Consider the following 23779-nt stretch of genomic DNA (forward strand, 5'->3'; position numbering starts at 1 on the left):
ACTAAATTTAATTGAGTGTTTTGAAGTTGTGAGAGTTTGCTTTATAATTGTTTGTAGCTTGGCGCTGTAATGGCGCGTAATCCTGTGTTTCTCTCGCCGTAAAATTTGAGTCAATTTCTGTCGAGTTTACCTCTGATCGTTGCTGTATTTAGAAGAATTTCTGTGGAATACACCTAACGAATTTCCTCGCTTTCTGCTATTCAATTTACGATAGAAAAGCGACGAAGTGATTTTAAAAGCAACGACTGACAGAAATTGTTTTTGTAGTAAAACTTCAAACTTCGCACGAAATTTCACACCGCAAAAACAATTTTGGAGAACTTAACTGATGAAATAAATGCAACTAACACAAAGTAGTTCGAAAAAAATTTGTGTTTTAATACATCTTTCTTTGCCTACTATCTGAGTTACTCGCTCGTTGCCGAGATTTTTTACAAATCGTTCGTAGACGGCGCGCAAGCCGATTCAATGACAAGAGTTGCGTAAACAAACCCATTGGTAATCTGTAAAACCAATTTACTACAGGAAAAAAAAAAAAAACATGTTATTTGCCGGCTTACGGTCGGTCCGTATGGTGAAAAACTGTGACCTCGGGCTTAAAAATGCTGCCCTAGGCCTGCGGCCTCGGGCAGCATTTTCAAGACCTCGGTCACAGTTTTTCACCATACGGACCTCCCAGCCGGCAAATAACATATATATCTCTCTCACATGTGAGGATATTGATGTCGTCATGGTTACGGACATGTCAGCCAATAATATTAGAGCATCCCTAAAATCGTTTAAGTTGAGTCTGACTTTTTTTTTAACACAGAAAATAGTAGGTTAAATTTTTCTTGAGAAGCAACCGTGCTTTTCTTTGCGTTCCGTTGAAATGGTTATCATTATGATGATATTAATTTAAACAATTCGGATTAATGTCCGACCTCAGTTAAGGTCACCACTGTTTTGATTGCCTTTAAAATAAATAAAGCAAACCAAGCTTATGTGACGTTCTAGGACTGAACATGAATTTCATTCATTTATTTGATGAAAAAAAAAAAACATTCTACAACAGGATTTACTTTTTATGGACAGCAAAAATTCTGTCAGATATTTAAATAGAAAACAGACAACAAATCATATAGAATACTCACAGATAGCTTGCTTATAAAATCTAAATTGCATACAAGGCAACTATGAAATTGTGTATAGAATTATCTTTAGAAACCAAACTACTAAATATCAAACTTGTTACTCGGAAGTATATTTAAATTATTTTTAAATTATTAAATACTGCAAGGAAAATTAATCGACAAGTGTTCAAATTGCAACCAAACCAATCTGAATCACACGTTCAGAGTTGAAACGATGAATACAACACTTGTCTTCTCTTGGCCTTTTTAAGCCATTTTATAAATTATTTTGCCATTTCTTTTGAAGAAATCTGGCACATTGCAGCTATCGCTAAAACCGCCGATAAAAAAGCATCTAAATTAAATATAAGTTAACAGTGCGTAGCCTAAGTAACTTAAGTGAAACGACTTTATAGACCACAGGTCTACATATCGTTAATTTAATCATGTAAGTAATAAACGTCAAAATTGTTCAAGCTTAATTATGTCCGCTGTTTAAACTATATAACATTGCAACAACAAGCAAAGTAAACTTCTGGTCTTTTCCTCTAACAGCCTCATGGTCAAAAAGAGCGAGTAAAACAACAGACACACAGGCCTTTGACTTGAGTATCAGGGGCAGTTTTATCGCCTAGAATGAGCTTGAAAGCAATCTCAACCCCGGTCACTCTTCCCTGTAACCCATCTCACCCCACATCCGTATGGTCCACTGGCTTACAGGAACTTACTGGGATTTCTCGAAGCTATGAATATATTAATATATAAATTTGACTAACTCTTTACTTCCGTTTCATTAAAGCTATACAATTTTCCTTAGTCCTTAGCAGTTTTTGCTGTTGTCCTTTATTCAAACCATAACTTCGCTTTCCCCAGCCTTCGGTGAATCTTTAAGCGACCCGACGTACTTAAGTCGTGAGTATTTACGTTTCTCCTTATCTTCTCTCGATTCCTCTTCCCTCTGTCCTCTCCCTCTTGGCGCGTTTTCCTGTAGCCGTGTTCCGCTCTCCTCATTTACTCTCTGTCTTTCTCTGAACCTTTTTCTGTGAAGATACCAGTACCACAAAGTGATCACCAAGATCACAATAGTGACAAGTAGCAAGGCAGCAATCAACAAGAGTTTCCTCCAGGAGGCTGCGGGGATAAAAAATTCAATCAAACAATTAATACACACATGGAAATTGACTGATTAATAAATAAATCATATAAAAAAATTTAACTTTTTCTAACGATTGTCGAATGTATTTAGCACTGTTGTGCTAGTTGGGGACACTGTAAATAAATAAACAAACAAACATTTCAAATAGAAGATTAACTATTAAGAATCCCAACTGGTGGGAGGCTGACCAGTTGGCTACTTACAAAATGCGCCGAGGAGTTGAACTCGGCACTACCGAGAACAAATCTAGGTAGCAGTAAGCAGGAGGATTTGAACCAGGGACCTCCAGCACCCTAAACAATTCGGCCACGCCGCCTCCAATGATTATCATAATGTGAAGTGAAGTAGCCCCATTGTCTCCTGTGTCGTTCAAATTCAAGATGGCGACAATCTGTCCGTTGACTTGACACGAAACGCTTGGTACATGTAGCTAAAAAAATCAATTATACTAGACTCGTTGCGATTAAAAGCAGCACCAAGACTGCTTCCGCTACAGCTGGCCATGACATAAGGCGTGCTAAACAAATTGATTCTGTTGCACATTTTGCTAAAGGCTTTTGGTGAAAGCTTAGGCATCTACAAGTTAGAAGTTGATTTTCTTAAAGGGAGTTTAAATTTAGGCTGAGAAAATACCCTTTTCTTCTCGTTGCACGCTAAATTCAGCGTACATTTACTATTTTCACTAGCCAACGTAAAAAAGTAATAACAACAGCCTACCAGATATGCTTGGTGGTGACTCATTCTTGGCTTTAATAATCGTCTCTGTTGGCTGGGCTGAAGTCACTGGTAACGTGTTAATAACACTACGTCTTTTGTAAATCTGTGTGACTCTTTCAGGCCGGCACTATCAAGAGACTAACAACATTGTCTCCACCCCCCCCCCCCCCCCCCACTCCCCTAGATTGTGTGGTTTCTTGATTGACCACTTCCCCATTGAACGAGGCTTTTCAGTAATACGTCAGCGTTCGCAGGCTAGCTTACCAGGGGTAGTGGAAACGAACAATGGATAATGTAAATGAATGGCTAAAAGTCTCAATTGGCAGGACGCACACCAGTGGTTAATTACAAGCACAGCCAAGGAATTGAGCTCGGAACTACCCAGAACAACACCAGGCAATAGTCAAAACGGGACGTGAATCCGCAACCTCCGAATTTCAAGTGCGGCGCCCTGGTCACTCGGTTTCTTCAGACCTGACCACCCAATCCGGAGTGCAACGCCCTCACAACATCAACATACACAAGCACTTTTTACTTCTTTCGACACGTAATCAGGATGCTTTTAGTTCACCTGAGTCACAGACTTCTCGCCTCGCACCCAATTCACATTCTTTTGAGAGGTCTTTAGAGATTCGTTGAATGTCCCTGATTTTGAGCGAGAGTTACACCCAACAAAAGGGGATGCGGGGAGGGGTCAAGTTCTGCGCACGTCTTTTCAATTACGCTTCAATCTTTACAAAATCAACTTGTAACTAATTTATTCGCCAAAGAGCTTTTAGCAAAATAGAAAACAGATTCGCCTACCAGTGGTAGTCGGTAGTGACCTCTTGGATGTAGTGACAGTACCTGTTAGTGCGGGTAGAGTTGAAGGGGGCTTCGACGGTACAATGAGACCGGAGGTATTTTTTCGCGGATCTGTAATTGTTCCATACAAAATCAAAGACCAGCTATAGAGTGTACCTAGAACACATGGAAAAATACATTACGTCTGTTCAGTAATAGATCACAAATGTGACAGATCACAAATGCGGTAAGATCATCAGTGACACACTTGGCAATCGCCTCTTGTGTCACCTTTTTGTTCTTACCACATTGTGAAATTTCATTTTAAAGCACACTTTTCCTCTGCGTACTGGGATTACAATGATTTACTGGGATTACTGATATATACCCAATAATTACGTTCGTGTTTCCAGGTAAAGATCTGGAAAGTTACAAATTTACAGGAGCACAATCGCGATTTGTTTCAGTTCAGTATTATAGCCACGTAAAAAATAACCATTTAATTTGGCCGAAGGAAACCTGAAAATAGTTTCTTACTATTAAAGATAGATAACCACCAAGAATAATAAACCATAAAGGAACAATTGCAAGGATAGTTAAAGAAGGAGAAGATTGACACGGATTACAAACTACGAACTTGAAAAATTTAGGCTAAACTTTTTAAGATTTACAAGGTGTGACTAGCTCCTTTAAAGGGGTTTTCATAACGATATGTAACAAAGTAAGATTAGGCCCAACTAGCATGCAGTTTGTTTTAAGCATTCACGAGACGATAGGCAAAAGCTACAACAAACAAAAAAAAAAAACGATTTCGTGGTCGAAGATTCAACAACATCTCCTGTTTTTCGTGTATAGAACTAGTTTATCGAGCACGTAAACTTCGCTTACAAGGAATGTGTTTTGGTTTTGCTGGTAAGAATTAATTCTTAAGTATTTCGAGACCTCTTTTTCCCTGAAAATAACAAAACAACAACGACAACAACAAGCAGCATTTACGTACCTGTACTTGGTTTTTTTGGATCAAAATCTCTAACACTTAGTTCCCACTTCCCTATGGGGCTCTCCCCCCAGTTGAACAGAGTTGTGATAACCCAGTTTGTCAGGTTTTTGTATCCTGTGAGGTTGTCGATGTTGCGCTTTCGAGTCAAAGGAGAAGTTGTTCCACTTGGTGCCTTCAACTGAAGTGACAAGTCTCCACGGCGTGTGAAATCAAGATTGACATTAACTTGGACGTGTTCTAGGAATTTTATGGCGCAATTCCCAAACGTTATCGAAAAAACTCTATTCTGATCTGGAATGGGTCTGCAATGCAAAAAGAAAAACATTTCGTTGACATAACAGGTCGAAATATGATCCGCCATTTTGCATGCAAGAGCGCATCCATGGTCACTGAGCAATAAGCTATTTCCAAGTTGCTCTTACCTCTGCTTCAAAACGAATCTTGGTGTACAACTTTTCAAATGGAATTGAGTTTTTCTTGCACGTTCATTGCCTTGCAAATCAAACTCATTTCGATATAAAAGGTTGTGCACCAGGACTCGTTTTGAAACAGAAGTTAAAAGGAAGTCGCAAATAGCTTATCGTTTTCGCCCCAAACAAGCATCCGAAAATCGAGAAACAGGGTTTAAGACTTCCCGCAACGTTTCTATCGCTTGCATTTCCTTTTTCCATAAAGCAATGAAAAGGCATTGAAAGCAGAGAAATTTTGATTTCAACTGGGAATGAAAATGCTTTTCGATTACTTCGGATCCCTGTCGTTGGTTCATATTGTTGTTGGTCGTTGGTTGATATTTCTGTTCTTCAAAAATAATAAGGTAATATAAGCCAAAATGTTTATCAATAGCTTCTTTACCTTCTAGAACTCTTTTCATATTTTTAACAAAAACACCATTATATTGTTAGCAAGCTCGTCCCAAAAATTACCGCGGCCCCCAGTTTTATTGTCACGTTATGGAAATGTGGCATATTAATTAGGAAAATAAACGACATAACTATTTATTTACCAGAATAAACTGCATAATTATTTATCATTATTATCATTTCAATCCCAATTTATAAAATATGTCGACTTATTTTTGTATTTTGATCGGTTCTTACTTATGATCTATTGGTGGACAGACGCATAGATGACGTCATAACACTTCCTGTTTCTTTATTATATAAAACAGGTTCCATATTGCCGTGCGTCTGTTCAGTAATGGATCCAGAAGACGTCAAAATGTGGTAAGAACATCCGTGACACACGCGGCTATCGCCTCGTGTGCCAGATTTTTGTTCGTACCACATTTTTACCGTCATCTGTAATCTATTACTGAACAGACGCACAGCAACAAGGAAGCTATTTGTTAAGCTTACTTGTTTTCATCTGCGCTTTTAATCTCGCATCTAAGCTGCGGGCGAGGAACGGGTTTCCAGTCTCTTGCCAGACTCACCATCTTCTCAGCATCCATGAGCCCAAAGCCGTAAAACTTGCTGACGTATAAACCAGCTTTGTTTAGCACCCAGTCACCTCGTTTGAGTGGGATTCCTGCGGCTCCTGGAATCCCAGGAGCTCGTCTTGCGCTGTTAACTATCACATGTTGCACGTCACGCCAAGACAAATAAGGACTGGAAGAGAAAATGATAGTCAGCAAGGGTCACTCATTATTATTGAGACCATTTTAGAGTAATCAGATGTGATTAGTTTGGCTTTGACAGATGAAAGCGTAGCTTGGACCCCTTCAGCATAGTGATAGAGAAGTGATTTCTTACTTCGAACATAATAAGCGGCTAGTGAAAGGAGAGATAACCATTATCTCTCTTTAGTGAAATTAACACTTGTCCTAAAATGCACGTCAAAATAGTCCAATATAAAGACCCCAGGCCCATCTGTACAGTCTCAATTTGGAGAAAAAGCATTCACAAAAATTTTCTGGAAAATGCTGAATCGTAGAAGAAACTACCCAGAGATGTAGATAGTTTATGTCCTCTTATGTCCGTTTACGTCAGATCGAGACTCACACCGTACAGATGAGTCTTTCTTTTCAGCGGTCTTGGTTAACATGCCCCCGATAAAAAAAAAAAAAAAAAAAAAGGCTAATGGACGCTTGCTGGACCCCACTCTCACCCCTCCAACCCATACCCATTGTAACAGGCTTACTTTGCTTGAAGGGTCAGTGCAATCAGGCCTGACGCCATGGCTGTAGCCGCTGAAGTTGCCCCAAAATCAGTGACACAACCTAAGCGATTATCAGCAGTAATCTGCATATACAGAACAATAAAAGACGGTTAGGAAATTCATGAACACAAGAATAGCCTTTGATTAAAACACGAACTCTACTCAACCAACGGTTGTCTTCAACACCGCTGTCAAGTTGATAGCCTGCGAGCAGCCTCGCGCGACACACGCGCAAGCCACAGGGTTGAGGGTCGAGGTAGGGGTTAACACAAACCGAGACCTTGATTATTTTGCATATCACAAAAACCGAATCTATTAATTGTTATATTGTACATTGAACGAAAAAAAAAAAAAAATGGAAGTCATATTTGTACTTCACTGACGGCAAGCAACAGAAAGCGCGCGAACGTGACATGATTACCGTTAGAAATCATGCACCGCGGTCATAAATGACATGATTACCCGTGACCTTGAGTGTCCTTGACATGATTATTGTATAATCTGCAGCTAGATGACGTCACAGTTACTGATTTCGAAAATTAACTGTAAACTTTTGGCCAGTCAGAAAAGAGATAGTGAGTTCACTATATAATAACAACAATTGTTAGTTTAAAAGTTTCTAATGTAGTAACTTGGTCACGAGAGTTGTTTAGGAAAAGGATGGAAGAGAGATTAGTAACCAACACGTACCACTCACAGAAGACGTCGAAATGTGAACATCAGTGACAAACTCGGCTATCGCCTCATGTGCCGGTTTTTTGTTCTAATCACATTTTGACGTTCCCTATGTTCTATTAGGGACCTTTAGCAAACCACGACGACGAAGGCAACGAGAACGTCACCAAACAAAAGGTGTAATGAGAAGAATGACAGCTGTGCATGTGCATTATAAATTTCTGTGCATTTCTTTGCCGTCCTCTGCAAACTGAACAAGAACAGGAAATGACGAAGTTTTGCGTAGTCTGAGGAACGCGAACGACGACGGCTATTTTTTCGTATTTTCCATTCGGAATTGAACGCTGTCATTGCATATTTACACATCTAGCCTGAGCACGTTCTTAGAGCCATTGGCGTACTGAACAGATCCAGACAGAAGCCCTAGTCAATTGCGAATTTTGCAGGAAAATATAAATTCGTTGTTGACTAGGCGTCGTCCTCGGCGTCGTCGTTGTTCAAGCTCCCAACTACTGAACAGACGCACGGCAACATGGATGTTGCTTGTTTTATAAAATAAAGAAACAATAATGACGTCATCTATACGTCTGTCCTCCAATTGATCATAAGTAAGAACCAATAAAAATGCGAGAATGATTTGAGTTAATGTATACTCACGACTTTTCCAATATCCTGAAGCATGTCCCTACTGTACGCAGTGGCCATGATCCCGGGGCACTCTTCTGCGTAGCTCGGATTGGAGCCATCTGAGTTGACACCGTTAATGGCGATGGTATAAATGCTGTTGACGTAGCCGCTATACGCACAACTGTCACCAGTTATCCCGCCATTACCAGCAGCAAACGTGTAGATGGCGCCCAGGCCTCCACGACCCTAGAATAAGACAGACCATGACAGATCAAATTAGATCTGTTGACAGATCAACCCTGAACAACAGAATTTAAGTCCTTAGGCTCTAGCCCCGACTAGAAGTTGATTAGCTCCAAAAAAACAAAAATTCCATGAATCATCGAGATAGTGAATTTTAGAGGGCTTTGCACCAAATCCAATTCGCCCCAGCATCCACTCTTGTATTCACGCTTAAAGAACGAGAAATTGTCAGTGTTTTTGAATTCTGGTTAGGGGGCTAACCGGCTCAGGGCTCACCAACTTGGCGGCAAACGATCGGATACCTGATCAACGCCATTTCAAGATGAAAGGCGCGAACTAATTGATGATGTCAGGAACAAAATACCCTCTTGCTTTCTCCTCGTTTTCCAACTATTCTAGTCTGAGAGAAAGACGATTTCTAATTTTAAAAGGCTGCATGTACATGTACCTACAACGTGCAACAAAAGTAATTGAGACACTTTTGGAAAATTTTCTATTTTATCGATCTTTAGGAACCTAACGGGGAATTGAGGTCCCCAAGAGGTCACCACACCACACCTCTTTTATGCCAATCTTTAGTGCTTCAGTGGTAAGTTGACCTGGTCCTTCCACTTGCCAAGCCATGTCACCAGGCCCCCAGCTGTTGGAGTAAATATCCACACTCTTTATCGCGTGAATTAACGCTTTGGACTCTGTTACATCCGTCGATTTGATGTCATCATCAAAGAGACGAATCCCTGGGACATAAGAGAAAATGATAAAGGAGTCAAAACAATCGGCCATACTTTCATTGGTACCAATTCTATAGGCCACGAAAAGGAAGCTAAAAATAGTGTTAACAGCTCTTAATGAATCATCTTTTTACCCCGCAGAAAATTAATCCCCCCTCTTTTGGTGAAGTGCATGTTTTCGTTGAGTAAAAGCTTAAGTGCTAAAACTAAAAAGGCATACAAACCTCAAGCGATATAAATGCTTGTACTTTATGAAATAGGATAGAAATAACTGAAAGGGATTTGACTGAAATTTTTTTTCAAGTTTAAAGTACAGGTAGGTAATCTACAGATAACTAAAAGATAAATTGCCCTTTTTGCGATCAGTACTACAAATCTCTTGTGTATCTGCTATTCATTCCAACATAGTGGTTACTCCATGCTAAGTGCCTCACAACTGAAATTCCAAAAACTAAAATGAACCAATCAGATTGCTCCCTTGCTGGTCCAATATTCTCTAAGTATTGGACCGGGCACTGTCCCGATTGATCCCACACAATCTCTGTTGGGTCTACTTGCGAGTCCGTTTGGCCAAGCCTTGCGTGCACTTGCGTTGACTTGCCATAACTTGCGCTCACTTTGGTCGAGATCAAATTCCCGCGCAAGTCGACGCAAGTTTTCCACCGTTTGGCCACCCAACCCAAGTCAACGTAAGTTGAGTGACGTCCATTCGTTGTAGTAACAACCTATTAGCCAATGAAATAGAGGATATGCAGCCTTGAATTTTTTTTTTTCGGCGATTTGTATGTACTTGCAAGAAACTTGCAAGTCCGTTTGGCCGCCAACGCAAGTCTCTACGCAAGTTCAACTTGCGGCTACTTGCAACTACTTACGAGTCCGTTTGCCCAGGGCTTAACATTTTCAGTTTTCTTATGTTAGTCCCTCATAACCAAGCTTGCTTGGGACCATACTGGGAGAATATCGTATCTCCTAGTACGGCCCTCACACCTGGTTAATAAGATATATTTACCGCCGTAAGCACTTACTCCGACTATCATAGGTCCGTAATGCATACATAAATGTTTCAGCTACTTAGGCATCTGTACAAATGGTGTATGTTCATTTAAGGTTACATATAATGACTAATTTATTACCTGGTATAGCCTGGGGGTTGATACAGGGGGGTGGGGTAAGGTGTATGAAAGGACTTCCCATTATCCTTTGCTTCTAAGTTGATATATGCTTAACCTACCTGTGGTGTTTTGATCAATTCAAAGGGAGAGACATTTAAGTTTGCATATAATAGATCCCAATAACTGAACTCCTGAGGATATTGAGTCATTTCGAATGAATTCTTAAATCAACAGTGCTCAAAATTCACATTCAACTAACCTGCAATTTTAGCATCATATGCCAACCCCACACCACATACGTTATTATTGGCTACTCCTGCTATGACACCAGCACACATATTGCCATGACTAGAAAGGAATAATTAAAAACATTTTGATGTATTACTTACCTCGCTTACAAGAGGTGGTCGCTTACAAGAGGTGGTTGCTTACAAGAGGTGGTTGCTTACAAGAGGTTCCAAATACTGTGATTTGAATTGGAAACTTTTGGTATTTTGGAAAACTGGTCGCTGAGGAGAGGTGGTCGCTTACAAGTGGTGGTCACAACCAGTTCACTAACTAATTTAAATAAGTTAATTTGGGGCTAAACTTTTTCACTTTCAGAAGTTAAAAAATAATTAAGCAATAGCTGCATTTTATAGTTACCCAGATACTGGTTTTCCAAAAGGAACAGGCTTTCCATCCACATAATCATAACTTGCTGTAGAGTTCTGAATAAGATGAAGGCAATTTAAGGTAAAATATACATGTAATGCACAGTGGATCTGAAAGCAAATTTTGATGAGTCAGACTGACAACAAATCATTTTTCCAGACACTTCAAAGCCAATAGATCAGGGTTTTTATTAGAAGCTGAGGTCCCAGGTACCAGCACCGGTCTACATTGAACAGAGTACCAGCGGCTACTTAAAGTAAGAAATTATGGAAAAAAATCAGCAGGGAAAAAAAAATTCAACCCTGTAAGTTTATAACTTTTTTTCTGAACCCCCCTAGAGGCTCAGGCCTTCAGCCCTCGTCTATACAGGAGTGCCTGCTTACTCTGTCATGAGAACCCCTTCTTCTTCAAAACTTAATGATACCCCTGATAGAATAATAATAATAATAAAATTCATAATTAATAATAAACATGATGATGATGATGATGATGATGATGATGATGATGATGATGATGATAATGATAATAATTTATTTTCATCAAAATTTTAGTCTATGATAGTGGAATGCATGAAGATTTGTAAATAGGTTTTCTGAGGAGATTTTAATAAACTTTTTGTTGTCACTAAAAAAATAGTAATAATAATAATAATAATAATAATAATAATAATAATAATTATAATTATAATAACCAAATGAAGTTCCTCTCTGGACTTCTAGGTGGGTTTCTATCAACTCTGCTGGGTTTGTTCTTGTAAAGGTCTTCACTTAAAATAAGTCACAGCACCAGGGCTGCCATTAAGGGCCATAATCTGCAGCACCTGTTACAGCTGAATATGCTCGATTTTCGCTTGATGCTATGAGTGAAATTGCCTGTTGTTGATAGAATCCACCCATAAAGTAACAAATTTGCTGTGGGTGTGGAGAATAATGTTACAGGTGACTAAAAACTTAGTGGCAGCCCTGAGTACTAAGAGTCAGAAGTAACTAAGGCTAGCTACTTAAACCCCACTGGAATAACATTTAAAAGAATAGGGAATCATTCAGGAATGTAGTCAGGGAGGGAAAACTAAATATTTAATTTAAAGAATTGGATCAAATAAAAAAATGGTTGACACTGCTGGGGCAGGCCTAGAGGTCTACATTTCTACTCTAACAAAGGCCTCCACAACATGTCCCAGTACATTCCGTTATCAAACATGATCCATTATAAAGTGCTAATTGTTGCAAAAAATAATTAGAAACAACACAAAGGCATTACATAGTTTTTAGTTAGTTCAGGATGACTACCATCTACTCCATCATCAACCACTGCCACTAGAATTCCTTTCCCTGTGTAATTTGCTTCCCATGCAGAGATAATATTGAATGTTGGCTCATTAGATCCATAAGGTCTCCTCTACATGTAAGGAAGAACAATACCCCAAGATTAAATTTTATAACAACATTCAAAAATTGTATAAAAAATATATTTAACAATTAGATTATGAGCTTGAGATTTATATCGCACAATAATTGAAGAGGGCACAGCCCGAGTTAACTAGTATCATGCATAGAACTCGAGAGCGAATAATCTAATAATTATTGTTTTAGTATATATCTACTTGTCCTTCAAAACTTTATCAATATCCTCTTCATAGACACTTCAAAAATGCAAAGAAGCGGCCACCAGCTTGTTAACAAGCACTTACTGCTACACTACTCACTATCTAGAACAGAATAGATAGAGCATAGCATAGCCAATCAGAGAATGCCATTCGTGATAGAATGCTAGTAGATTTATACTAAATTATATGTATTAACTTACGTAATGAACCTGTAAATTTAAATCTTGAAAAGAGCTAGGATGAGCAATACAGTTGAAACTTGAAACTATTATTAGCTAACATAAAAATATGTTTAAGATTTAAGTCTCACGTCAGTCTGTTTTTGTTCAAAGAACGTTGCCAAGGTCCAAACAGATTACATTAAATCAATGTGAAGCAATACTTAATTATTTATTACAGTTCGTTAGCATTGAATATGTATATTAAATACAGATAATTAGATGAAAAATGAAACAAAAAAATAGAAATTATGATACTTATAAGTAAAACAGAAAAAAAAAGGAAGACAGTATGACAAAATTTATAGCCATAAGGTCAGTCTATAAAAGAGTCATAAACACCATTACAGCACATGCTACAGAAAACCTATTTATTTATTAATTAATTGTCTGTGACTATAACTCAATTATCATGCAGATAAATTAAAAAAAAAAATGAAAACATATGTAGATAATATTTGAAGAGAAAAACTTACAATATACCACTGATCACTGAGCATGGGATCTTTAAAACCTGTAGAGAACAGTTTATACTTTTTCTCCTTTTGATGCATAAACCATTCAACCTGAAAAGACAGAAAAAACAAGGTCATGTGACTAGCCAACATCAAAGATTGAAGTGTGAATGGTGCATCATTAGATAGTGAGACTAACATCTTTGCTACGAGCCTACGACTTTCTTAGTCCTGCAAAAAATCGTGGGAATACGAAGAAAGGTTGAGGATAACTTCAAGATGATAAGTTCCATGAGATTTGGCTAAAATTCTAACGGACCAGCTCGTATTTTTGGAACAACAATCTGGCATCGGCCCTAGTTTAATACGTCTGTATGGTTTAAAATACTTCTTCCTGTTCAATAAGGCAACTGTATTGAACAATGCACTGTATATTGCTTAATTATTGCTGTGCATGTGCTATCAGTTGCTTCAGCAATTACTTTCTCTCAACTGAATAATCGTTACTTAGACAGTCCACAGTCTAGACAGCGTTTACTTATCCTACCTTCGATTCTGCATCCAGTTTCCTGTCAATTCCAGACGCTAATGGCGTCTTTTCTACGCTTTTCTTTAATTCAGGCTTTTTAAAGACATGATAGTTCTCAAACAGCTGAAAATAAATTAAAGGGAGCTTTCAGCAGATACATTGCTGATACATGCACAGACTTAGACTTATACTGTAGAATTTTTACCCTCTTCTCTCGAATAAGGTTGTCAATAACTTGACTCAGGGTAGATATTTGTAAAGACTAAGTGGGTTTCATTGTCTTTCATGATATCGACGAAGTGCTCGACCAGTTCAGAGGCAATTTTAAGCAATTGACTCCAGTTTGATTCACTTAACATGTACATGTACAAAGAATCCCTTACATGTTCGTCGTAGGATAAACCATATTTGACGGCTAATTCCACTGCTTCCTGCTGGCTACCACGGACTTTCACGGCCCAGACATTAGTGTAAATCTCCTTGGCAGAAATTGCATTTCCACTGAAGAATATTATCCACAGAATGGAACAAAACTCGACAGCCATTACACTTCCGCCATTGCTTGTACTTCTGTTTACAACTTTGTGCTGAGTGACCTGGCCAACTCGATTCGTCACAAACAGAGGGTCTTGGTGACGAGGAAGATCCTTGCTTCACGCCTATATCCCTCGAGGATCATCCAAAGGCAATTTAAAATACTTAAAAGGCAAGAAAGTTAAAAAGGGCAAGGTAAAAGTGGGTAGTAACAATGTAAACTTTACTTGTAAAGTATAGTTAACTACAAGAGCTTATTATTACTGTCCATCGATATGTCTCAATCACACAGATGCTATTCTGTTATTGTGTAAGTGTATTACGATCTTGCCAAGGACCTTGATACCATAAACAATGGACACTACTAGCTATGTTGTCTCGGTATCCTTTTCAACAATTAAGGCTCATGTCAAAGGTATTAATCCTATCCATTACTACTGTATGCTCATATTACGTTATCAGTTTTACTATCTGCTGCATATCCGGTCTCAACAAACCACAGGCGGCCCAAGCTCTCAATGTTATCCTTTTTTTTTCCGTTTTATGCGAACGTTCAGGCTAACGTGACATATGGTATGTACTATTACATAACGACCGAATTTGACCACGCGAAACATGACTCTCGCCTTGCAGCATATGGAGGTGTTGTGTTACAACGGTTTGAATTTATAAAGGTTTGTACGGGAATGCAACGGCTTTGCTTGAAAAGCCAATTATTCTTATATTTTGTGAATAAAATCTACTTACCCTGTTGCTGTGTTGTCTTCTTTGTTGTTTGCCAGCTCCTCGTGCCGATCTAACGCGAATTCGGCGAGTTATCGTTCTGTGGGTTTCCACTACTAAAAGAAAGACAGTCACCCATCCACCCTTTTTTCGTGTATAGCGGTAGGCTATATATAACTCTTGATTTCGTCCTAAAATTGTCGCGCTGCCAAATTTCGTTCCTATTATCTCGTATCTCACAGAACTCAACCCAAATAAACTGCGAGGCGATACGTCAACTCACACGACTGTGTGAAGCTAGGGAGGCAGGTTGATAGAAGTTCTTTCTTTAATCGGAACAAGCTGCTTATGCTGTACATTGGTAACCCTTTTACTTAATCGTATTTCTATAAAGAAGTTGGGTTGGCAGTAAATCTTGAAAGGGGGAAGCAGTAAAGAGACAGAATCCTCCAGCGATCTTATACACTGTGTGATGGTCCTATTTTTAGATGTTTAGCAACTCTTGTAGGCTTGTAATTGTTTTGCTTCTTAGCAGCTGCAATAGCTTTGGGACTAAGGGCATTGTTCCTGTTGTTTGCTCTATTGTCCTCTCTAAGTGTATCAAACCATTTATGTGAGTCTTTACGAAAGCCGTTACCCGACCCAGTTTGCTTATATATATATATATATATATATATATATATATATATATATATATATATATATATATATATATATATTTTCGCGATCCGAAAGAAGGAAAGCTCCCGCGCTACCGCGCATAACACTTGGCAGTTTTTTTTTTTTTCTTTTTTACCTTAAAGACGAGGACTATATTGGAAAGAAAAAGAAAACGGTAATAATAACTGTGGCTGTCCTTCTGGCAAACTAAGTACAATCCTAATAAAACATGGCTTGCAACACGAACTTATAATTAAAACAATAATTTGCGGCTCTAGTGGTTCATATTTCTAAATTCGATGCTCTCGAAAAAGTTGAGCAAGAAACACCTTTTGAAAATATTTCATGTGAATTTCAGAGTTACTGCTTCGGTTCAGGCGGAAACTGTCTATCCAAGGTGATTTCATGAGCCAAACGACAATTACACCCCTTTGTGTCAAAAAGTAAATAATTCTAAGGTATATATATATAAAAAAAGGTTTGGTAATGTTATGGCTTCATGTTGTCAACCATGATGTTTAGGGTCCGGCAATTTAAATAAAATATATTAATATTGGCAATTCCTGTTCACACCAGGAACAATGGATGGATTCTTCCGTCCCCTGTGAGCAGTTAGCAAAAAAACACACGAATACAAGTACTTAATTTCTATATTCAGGTTTAAACTTAGTCAAAGTTGCATTCAAACGTTTTCATGGGTCACACAATCCTTATCCCTCCAGGATGACGTTTTCTTATAAGGTACTCTTGAGAACTCAACATTGTGATGCATGGAGAAGTTAGGAAAATGTACAGAAAAAGACGCAACCAGCTGTTGTAAAAAGCCGTGTTTAATTCTAACCCATTTCGTTTAAAATATTGATATCATTTAGACAGCACTATCTACTTAGAATGTTTTCTTCTATCTACTCATCTTAGATAATAGGGGCAGATTTAGAAAATTCAGAAAGAGGAGACCGAAGGAATTGCTGCAGAGCGCAACCCATCCGTAACCCCCATCCTCCCCTCCCCTCCCCTCCCCCCCCCCTTCCTCCTAAAAAACATTCGAATGAAACATTCCCCTGTCCTGGGGATGCTTCTTATAGAATTCTAGGAAGTCTCTTCGAAATTTTCGAAAATACCTAAACAAACAGAGGCCGTGACGCCCTGCCCCATTCCCTAAATCCGCCCCTGGTTAAGGAGATTCCATATTTACATAATTGAGATCTAAAGTTAGCGTACAAAAACCTACAAAAATGCATTTTCTACATTAGGGGACCATGTCCGCGAGGAACATCTGATAATTTGAGACGGCCAACTCCTTATTGATAATGCAAGTATAAGATGAGCTGTTAGATATCTCGAGTGGATTGCAATTTGCGCGGGACCTGAGTTGTAGAAAGTAGCACTAACAAATCGCACTGGGCCGATACTCTGTAGATGAACGTATCGTAGAAATTCGTAGCATATCGCAACTCAAACGTCTCAATCATGGATGAAGTGGAGTTGAGCGCGACAAAACTGGGAGAGACTTCTGCTCACGGCTCAGCCTACTCTATTTTTAGAAACTCTATGACATAGATACTTGATGCCCAACATTACTCAAAGGAACTTCAAAGATAGTGACAGGATTGAATGTTAAATAACATTCCCATCTTCAACGAGGATGAATCTAGAAATCATGTTCTTTCGTATAAGACAGAAAGCAATCATTCAGTCACTGATTCGTGAACCAAACCTTCAGTTTTATGTAAGAACCACCTATCAACAGTTTAGTTTGAGATAAGCCGCCACAACGGTTAATTGTCTGAAACCATGCTAAAAGTAAAGAATATCCCCCTCCTTTAAACTCTATAGCTATGGCTTGTATGAGATGCAGTGCATGAACATTTTTCTTTAGTCAGTGCTCGCTTTATAAGTTCTGCATAGCTCTTCTTGCCTTAACATCCAAGCTAACGATGCTTGGTCCGTTAGTTCTTTCCACGGTGTAAGGAGGTGGAGGTCCGTTGTAACCGAGGGATTTCTTCAGGGACTGCGGCTCCCTAACCCACGGCATTCTATTTCGACGTGGGACCTCGGTATCGTCATGGTCATCAGAATCACTCTCAGTGTCACTTAAAAACATCGGGCCATTCTTCAAACACTTTAAATTTCCTGAAGAAAACAGCGGAATAAAATCAATTCAAAGAAAACTTAATCAATAATGGAGGTTGAAAGATTAGAAAAGACGCACATTAATTCAAAATTATGATTCTTTGACGGAACAAAAACACGCTCATAAAAATATGAAGCGAGCGGCGAAAATTTGAGTGGTCCAAGGCAGAGTTAAATTACTGAAAACGAGAAATAAAACTTTTAAACACATCTTTTTGTAAGGAATGCGAGAATAGAAGTCTTGGGCCCCACCCACACAGCGCCGAAGGAATTTGAAAACGGAGGTTTCATTCTGTAAACGCATCGACTTCAAATGTTTTACGTCCAAACTACGACGGAGTAACCAAAGCAACCATCACCGTTTATCGTGGATTTGTGTTTGAGTAAACCTCGGGCAGGCGAATATTATAATTAGCGTTATATTATCGTTTTTGAAAAGCTTCACAAAGCGTTTTCAAATACGAAAAGCTCAATTTTCGTAACGGGTTAGTGTGGACGGAAGGTCTAACCGGAGAAATGTTGAAATTCCTTCGGCGTAGTTCGGACGGGGCCTCATTTACCTGACTTATTGTATTGTTGACCAAACTGCTGAAGATTCCATCCTTGTGGTAGCATTTCTAATCCTTGTGGTGAGTCGCCGCACTGATTCATCATGGTGAACCGATCACTCGGTTCGTCTTTTGGGCGCAAACGCCGTCCTCTACAATCAATAAAATAGGAATCAGTATTTTGGATACAAATTGTTTCTTCTGATTCCTGATTTGAATGAGATTTCGACAGGTTTCGAGAGTCGACCGCCTCACATTTCCCAGGCCTATATGACAAGTGAAACGTAACTCAAATTCGTAGCCTGCGGCATATCATCAAGTTCCATTTAGGGTAGTTTACAGTTGTTTAAATTGCCGAAAAACAACACAGAAATTTCTTTTGAAACTAATATATCATTTAGTCTTTTCTCCGGAGATTTTTATTCCGATGTAAATTAGCTCGCTTTTTCCTAACGTCCATACGATAAGAGAAAGAGAACAGCGTTACAAATTTTCCCTTGGGACTCTTACCGATGCCAGCAGGTACAGACAGTCCACATTATTCCAGTTATACCAATACCAATAGCGATAGAGCCAACTATGATATACCACAGACTCCAATCTAGAAAATAAGAATAAAATGTGGTTTGCATAAATTTTCATTTAACACGTAGCTACATGTACGTATTGGCTATAGAACGTCAGTAAATTTCATGAGGGGACTTTTCTTGGTTGGCGTTAACAACTGAATTTTCCCAGCTACTGTTAAGAGAAATGTAGGGAGACCTGTAGAAAGACTTTATGGTCCTTTTTATCAGGTCAAAATAGTGTTACAAATAGTGAAATGGTGCTAGTGTTAAGAAAATGAAAGTAATCTCGGGTTAATCTGGGAAATTAAAGACTTCATTTAGCGCTACTGACCTGTGCCGGGTTCCTCTACTTTTTTTCTTGAGGTGATATAAGCAATCTGTGAGCCCCTATTGGCTGTTGGGTTGACAGGTACGGGAACACAAAGTTCTTTACTCGCACAGTCCCCTGCGTAACAGTTCTCTCCCAGCACCAAGGCCAGGTCGCATGTCTGTTCGGCACAACACAGCGCTGCGCATGTCTCGATACTGTCCACTTCTGCTATGTGCGTGAAGTTTCCCGCCCTAAGACCGCCTAATAAAGTATGGTTGTACAAAATGTGGCTACGGGTGCATTTTGGGATTGATGTGTAATCGGCGCCTTCGTCCTCAAGTAGCTCTGTGATAAGATAAAAGCAGCAAATTCTTATTCCCATCGAAACAATTGGTTTTACAAGTGAATATATGTAAGGTCATATAATTGAACCATGTGCGGAGAAGGATATGAAGACATGATTGATCATCGTAGTTATACACACAACTTAATGCAGTTGTGAAATTCAAGTCTGGAAAAAAAATTAGGTTTGAACTGGATTCGAACCCATGACCCCTGCGATACTGGTGCAGTGCTCTACCAACTTTGAGATGGTCCCGTTGTGAGTTCGTAAGATGGTTTTATTCGATGCAATGTGCGATGTTTGCGATGTGCGATGTTTCTCGTAGTAGCAGTACATCTTTTTCATCACTGTTTTGACCTAGTATTTTAATTATTTATTGTTTCCTGTTTTCCATTTTTACTGTGTAAATTTACTTCATTGGGGTAAGTTTTACCCTTTTTAATTACTTTATATTGTAAAGCGCATTTGAACTTTACTTTATGGAATTTGCACTGTATAAATATATTGTATCATTGTATTATTTATCTTTGTATGTGTAACTCCGGAGTGGGTATAAAGTACATGGCGGCCAGGACGATTTTTTCATTTCTAGAGTTGAGAAATTCTTTTACCCAGAATTGTTAGCTGAAGGCCCGTGAAATTTGCGCGGGTAAACACTTTTGCTCATGCAGTATGAAATGTGAAAACTCAGGAAAAAAGACGATGAACGCAATGCTGCAAAGCAAAACCTTGACCTGCATCGCGCATGTACACGCTTAGCTTGAGAACAGGTTCACTCTTGGGGCACACGCAGGGAGGGGGGGGGGGGGGGGGAAGGGGAGCGAAACCGCGACCTGCCGGTAGGTTAAGCGCGGCTCAAATGACTGATGTAAGATATACTTTACAGCATAAGAATTGATTTAATACGTGATGCTCTCCAGTATAGGCCTCACAACGGCCCGTTCACGTATGCATGTAAAAACAATAGCGTTTCCATTATGTTTCCCACAGTAATTAGTTTAATGTTAAATTCGCACTGAATTCTACAATCATTCAAATTTCATGAATTAAATTCCCTCCGATGATAAAACTCAAACACCACCACTTCGACTTCAACACGACAATTTAAGTCCAACTCCCAATGCTAAAAAATAGAAGTAAATAACAACACCCTTCATCTTACCCGTCTCGTTTATTTTCGGAGCCCATTTAAGGAAAGCTATCCTGGGATAGAACTTGGATGGTTGAGCAGGAATCGTCTGACATACCCTGCCACTAGAACAAGACACGGAATAACAATAGCTTCCCAGCATGAAGGCCAGGTCACCGCGCCCAAGTTCACATGTCTTGCCAATACACTCCTGCATGTTTTTTGTCTTGCCAAGTGAGGTGAAGTTCCCGGATTTAATCCCTCCTAGTAGCGTGACGTTTGGGTAGATTTTGCTGGCTGAGCAAGTACTTGTTTTCAGTATGGTGGGGTGGGGTAGTTTGTCGCTGATTATCTCATGTATCTTCATCGTTGGTACTTCTGAGCTTGGCGCCGTTGGCAAGACGTTTGCTGAGAAGAAAAGAAAGATATCCCATTTTAGTCCAATATCAAAATAGAAATTATTTTAACCATCGAGATACATTTAAAAAGAAAATCATTTCTGAGAATTTTGCGGTTAATCAATTAAGACAACACTCTAGTCAAAGATTTTCTTTAGACTGAAATGTTATGAAAATTTTGCGATAAACAGTTAGAAGAAACAAGGAACCCAGCTTTGTAAACGCAAAATCTGAATCCTAAATTAAGTGACTTTTTAAAACTCAAACACTAAAACACCACGACCGTTCTATGTACCTTTTCTCGCCGGTCTCTGAAGCTCCCGACGCCTGATAAACGCTATCTGAGGATCATATTTTGTGGGCCTCGCTTTGACTGCCTGACAAAGCTCTTCGCTAAAACAATCCACTGCAATGCATGTCCCTCCTATCATGAAGGCCAGGTCGCATGTTTTTCGTTCGCAGCAAAGCGCAATGCACATGTGCATGTTTTTCTCGTCGCCCAGGTCGCTGAAATTTCCCGCCTTTATACCTCCTCTGAGTGTAACGTTTTTCAAGATTGGACTCTGTGTGCAGTGCAGTTCTTCCTGGGTCGACGGATCTTCCACAGAGACTGTAACATAGAATACAAGCTCGCAGTGAGTGTAAACTGATTTCACTATCATAATGATTTACGCGCCTGAGACGCGGATTATATTTTGGACTCTTAAGAAGCGGACGAGGAAAGAAGGAAATTGATCTTCATTATGCCACCACATATCTAAACACGATGTTTAGGCTGACCAATGATCAAGGCATCTTACAGAAAGAGAAATAAAATGGTGAAATATCGCTGAAACATTGCACGATCTTGGTTTACAACATGTAGGGAAGGATAGGGGAAGAACTTCTGCAGTCCCCAAACAAAGCCCCACCAATAGTTTTCACTTCTGCTCTGCACATTTTCCATACCGATAAATATTTAACACACCTGCAATCTGGTCCTTAGCCGGGTTGACAGCAATCGGTCGCACTGCTGCAATCTTCACGGTTAAGTTACCAGGTTTGAGTGTCGTAATCTCGCAATGTTTCTGGCTGAAACAGTCTACACCATAACAATGTTTCCCGGGCATAAAAGCCATCTCGCAGTCATCTCTCTCACAGCACATCTGTATACAGGTATCCATGTCCGCCGCCATGCCGAGCCGAGAGAATTTTCCCGCTCGCAGCTCGTGCCGCAGTGTAACATTAGTTAGTATAGGCCCGTGCGGGCATTTCAAAGGTCGCACATTTGTTATTTCTGATTCTAAACTCTCCTCTGAGAAGCAACAAAAAAATATATGTCATTTTAACTGTTATCAAATCTCCTTTTCGTGGCGAACACTGCTGCATGTCAGTATACCGCGGCGTCATTATGCCATTATATTATCATAAGCACAGCTCTAGTACAAGCGGGCCTATAACGTATCTGATATTTACTAATTGTGGTATTCTTAAGCGTATTACGGTCCCCTTTAAGAACAATTTTTCTAAACAATTTTAATATGTTCTGAATTTCTTCTCTATAGCAGCTTATGGTGGCATATATCAGTTTGCTTCCAGCACAATCCCAACATGTCCTGAGGTCATAATTTTCACACTTGAAAAAAGAATGGGAGGGAACTAAGTCTTATATTCAGATTGTTACTCTAAACTGGCTCAGCACTCGATATTTTCCTCTGTGGAAAACAGTTTACAATTACGCTTGCTGTCTGGAAGACTGTTCGTGCATTTATAATAATTCCTGATGGCTACAAAATATATATTTTTTGTTTTACGGGAAGCATTTTGAATTGTTTAGCTTTGTAGTGTATTTTTATCTCAAAATATATGTTAAGAACTTAACAAATTAGTCAGTAAGACCTCAAATGATATTGTCAAACACGCTCATTTTGCTTAGTGAACCACTTTTAACATCCACTTACCGGTTAAACCGCGAGACAACTTGAAAACCAAAACAACTTGAACCAGGTAAAGCGGAAGAATTCCAAGTCTCATTGCTTTCGAAAGTAACTCAAATTTTAGCTTTCGAGATTTTACCACTTTGGAACAGACATCCTCAGCGACAATTCATTTGTTGTGCTGTAAAAGGATCTGGGAGGGTAGTTGAGCTGAATTTGTCATTCCACGTGGTGTGGCTCATTTCCTATGCAACAAAAGCCATCCACCCAAGATTTTTGTATAAAGCAGCAGACCGGTGACTTTAACACGTGCCAATCATTGTTTTGTTACCATGGCAAACAAAGCCATTTGAAAGCACAGGGCGTGTTGTTATTGATGACCCATTAGCGCGTGACACAGGAGCAGCAGGTTGCTCGGGTGGGTGTTTTTCGAACAAAGAGCAAAAACTTCAATGTAAAATGGAAATAGATTTTTAACCTCCAGTTGTGCGGTGTTTCCTAGTTGCATACTGTTTCATAAGTCTCAGAACGTGTTGATTGGCTCTTATCAAGTTTCAAATAATGTGTACGTATTTGCGTCCATGTAGTTTTATTATATATCGCATTCGAGGGCCATAATCTCACCTGCCCTACAGCTGGTTAAGTTCCCTTGTATAAACAAAGTTTTCAATTAGTCCAAATAAGTTAAACCGTGTACATGTTCAAACAGCACGAAATAGACCTTTTTCGCCTGGGCGGTTT

The 23779-nt window shown here is 39.2% G+C and overlaps 2 protein-coding genes across 5 annotated transcripts; both read right to left on the reverse strand.

Moving 5' to 3' along the window:
* Positions 1 to 357: 357 nt before the first annotated feature.
* Positions 358 to 14384, reverse strand: LOC110055753 (proprotein convertase subtilisin/kexin type 6-like). 4 transcript variants are annotated; one of them, XM_089299000.1, is made up of 14 exons: positions 14159 to 14384; positions 13794 to 13898; positions 13268 to 13357; positions 12228 to 12365; positions 10959 to 11023; positions 10573 to 10661; positions 9029 to 9207; positions 8258 to 8473; positions 6908 to 7008; positions 6124 to 6375; positions 4769 to 5070; positions 3832 to 3945; positions 2986 to 3042; positions 358 to 2243 (listed from the first exon to the last, which is right to left on the reverse strand). In XM_089299000.1, exons 1-14 carry the CDS (start codon positions 14318 to 14320, stop codon positions 1960 to 1962), a joined length of 2154 nt encoding a protein of 717 aa, XP_089155126.1. In that variant the 5' UTR covers positions 14321 to 14384; the 3' UTR covers positions 358 to 1959. The 4 variants fall into 4 exon arrangements, with proteins under 4 accessions (XP_089155126.1, XP_089155125.1, XP_089155128.1 ...); XM_089298999.1 differs by having other exon boundaries at positions 3790 to 3945; XM_089299002.1 differs by lacking the exon at positions 2986 to 3042.
* Positions 14385 to 16504: 2120 nt separating this feature from the next.
* On the reverse strand, positions 16505 to 23286 carry LOC110055779 (uncharacterized). Its single transcript, XM_020762181.2, has 8 exons — positions 23063 to 23286; positions 22090 to 22416; positions 21418 to 21732; positions 20758 to 21132; positions 19274 to 19597; positions 18884 to 18974; positions 18386 to 18525; positions 16505 to 17825 (listed from the first exon to the last, which is right to left on the reverse strand). The coding sequence occupies exons 1-8, from the start codon at positions 23133 to 23135 to the stop codon at positions 17584 to 17586; spliced, it is 1887 nt and encodes a 628-aa protein (XP_020617840.1). The 5' UTR covers positions 23136 to 23286; the 3' UTR covers positions 16505 to 17583.
* Positions 23287 to 23779: the final 493 nt, after the last annotated feature.

This window comes from Orbicella faveolata, unplaced genomic scaffold (assembly GCF_042242905.1).
Source record: "Orbicella faveolata isolate gen_17 unplaced genomic scaffold, um_ofav_v1 contig_34, whole genome shotgun sequence".
In the NCBI taxonomy this organism is placed as follows: Eukaryota; Metazoa; Cnidaria; class Anthozoa; order Scleractinia; family Merulinidae; genus Orbicella; species Orbicella faveolata.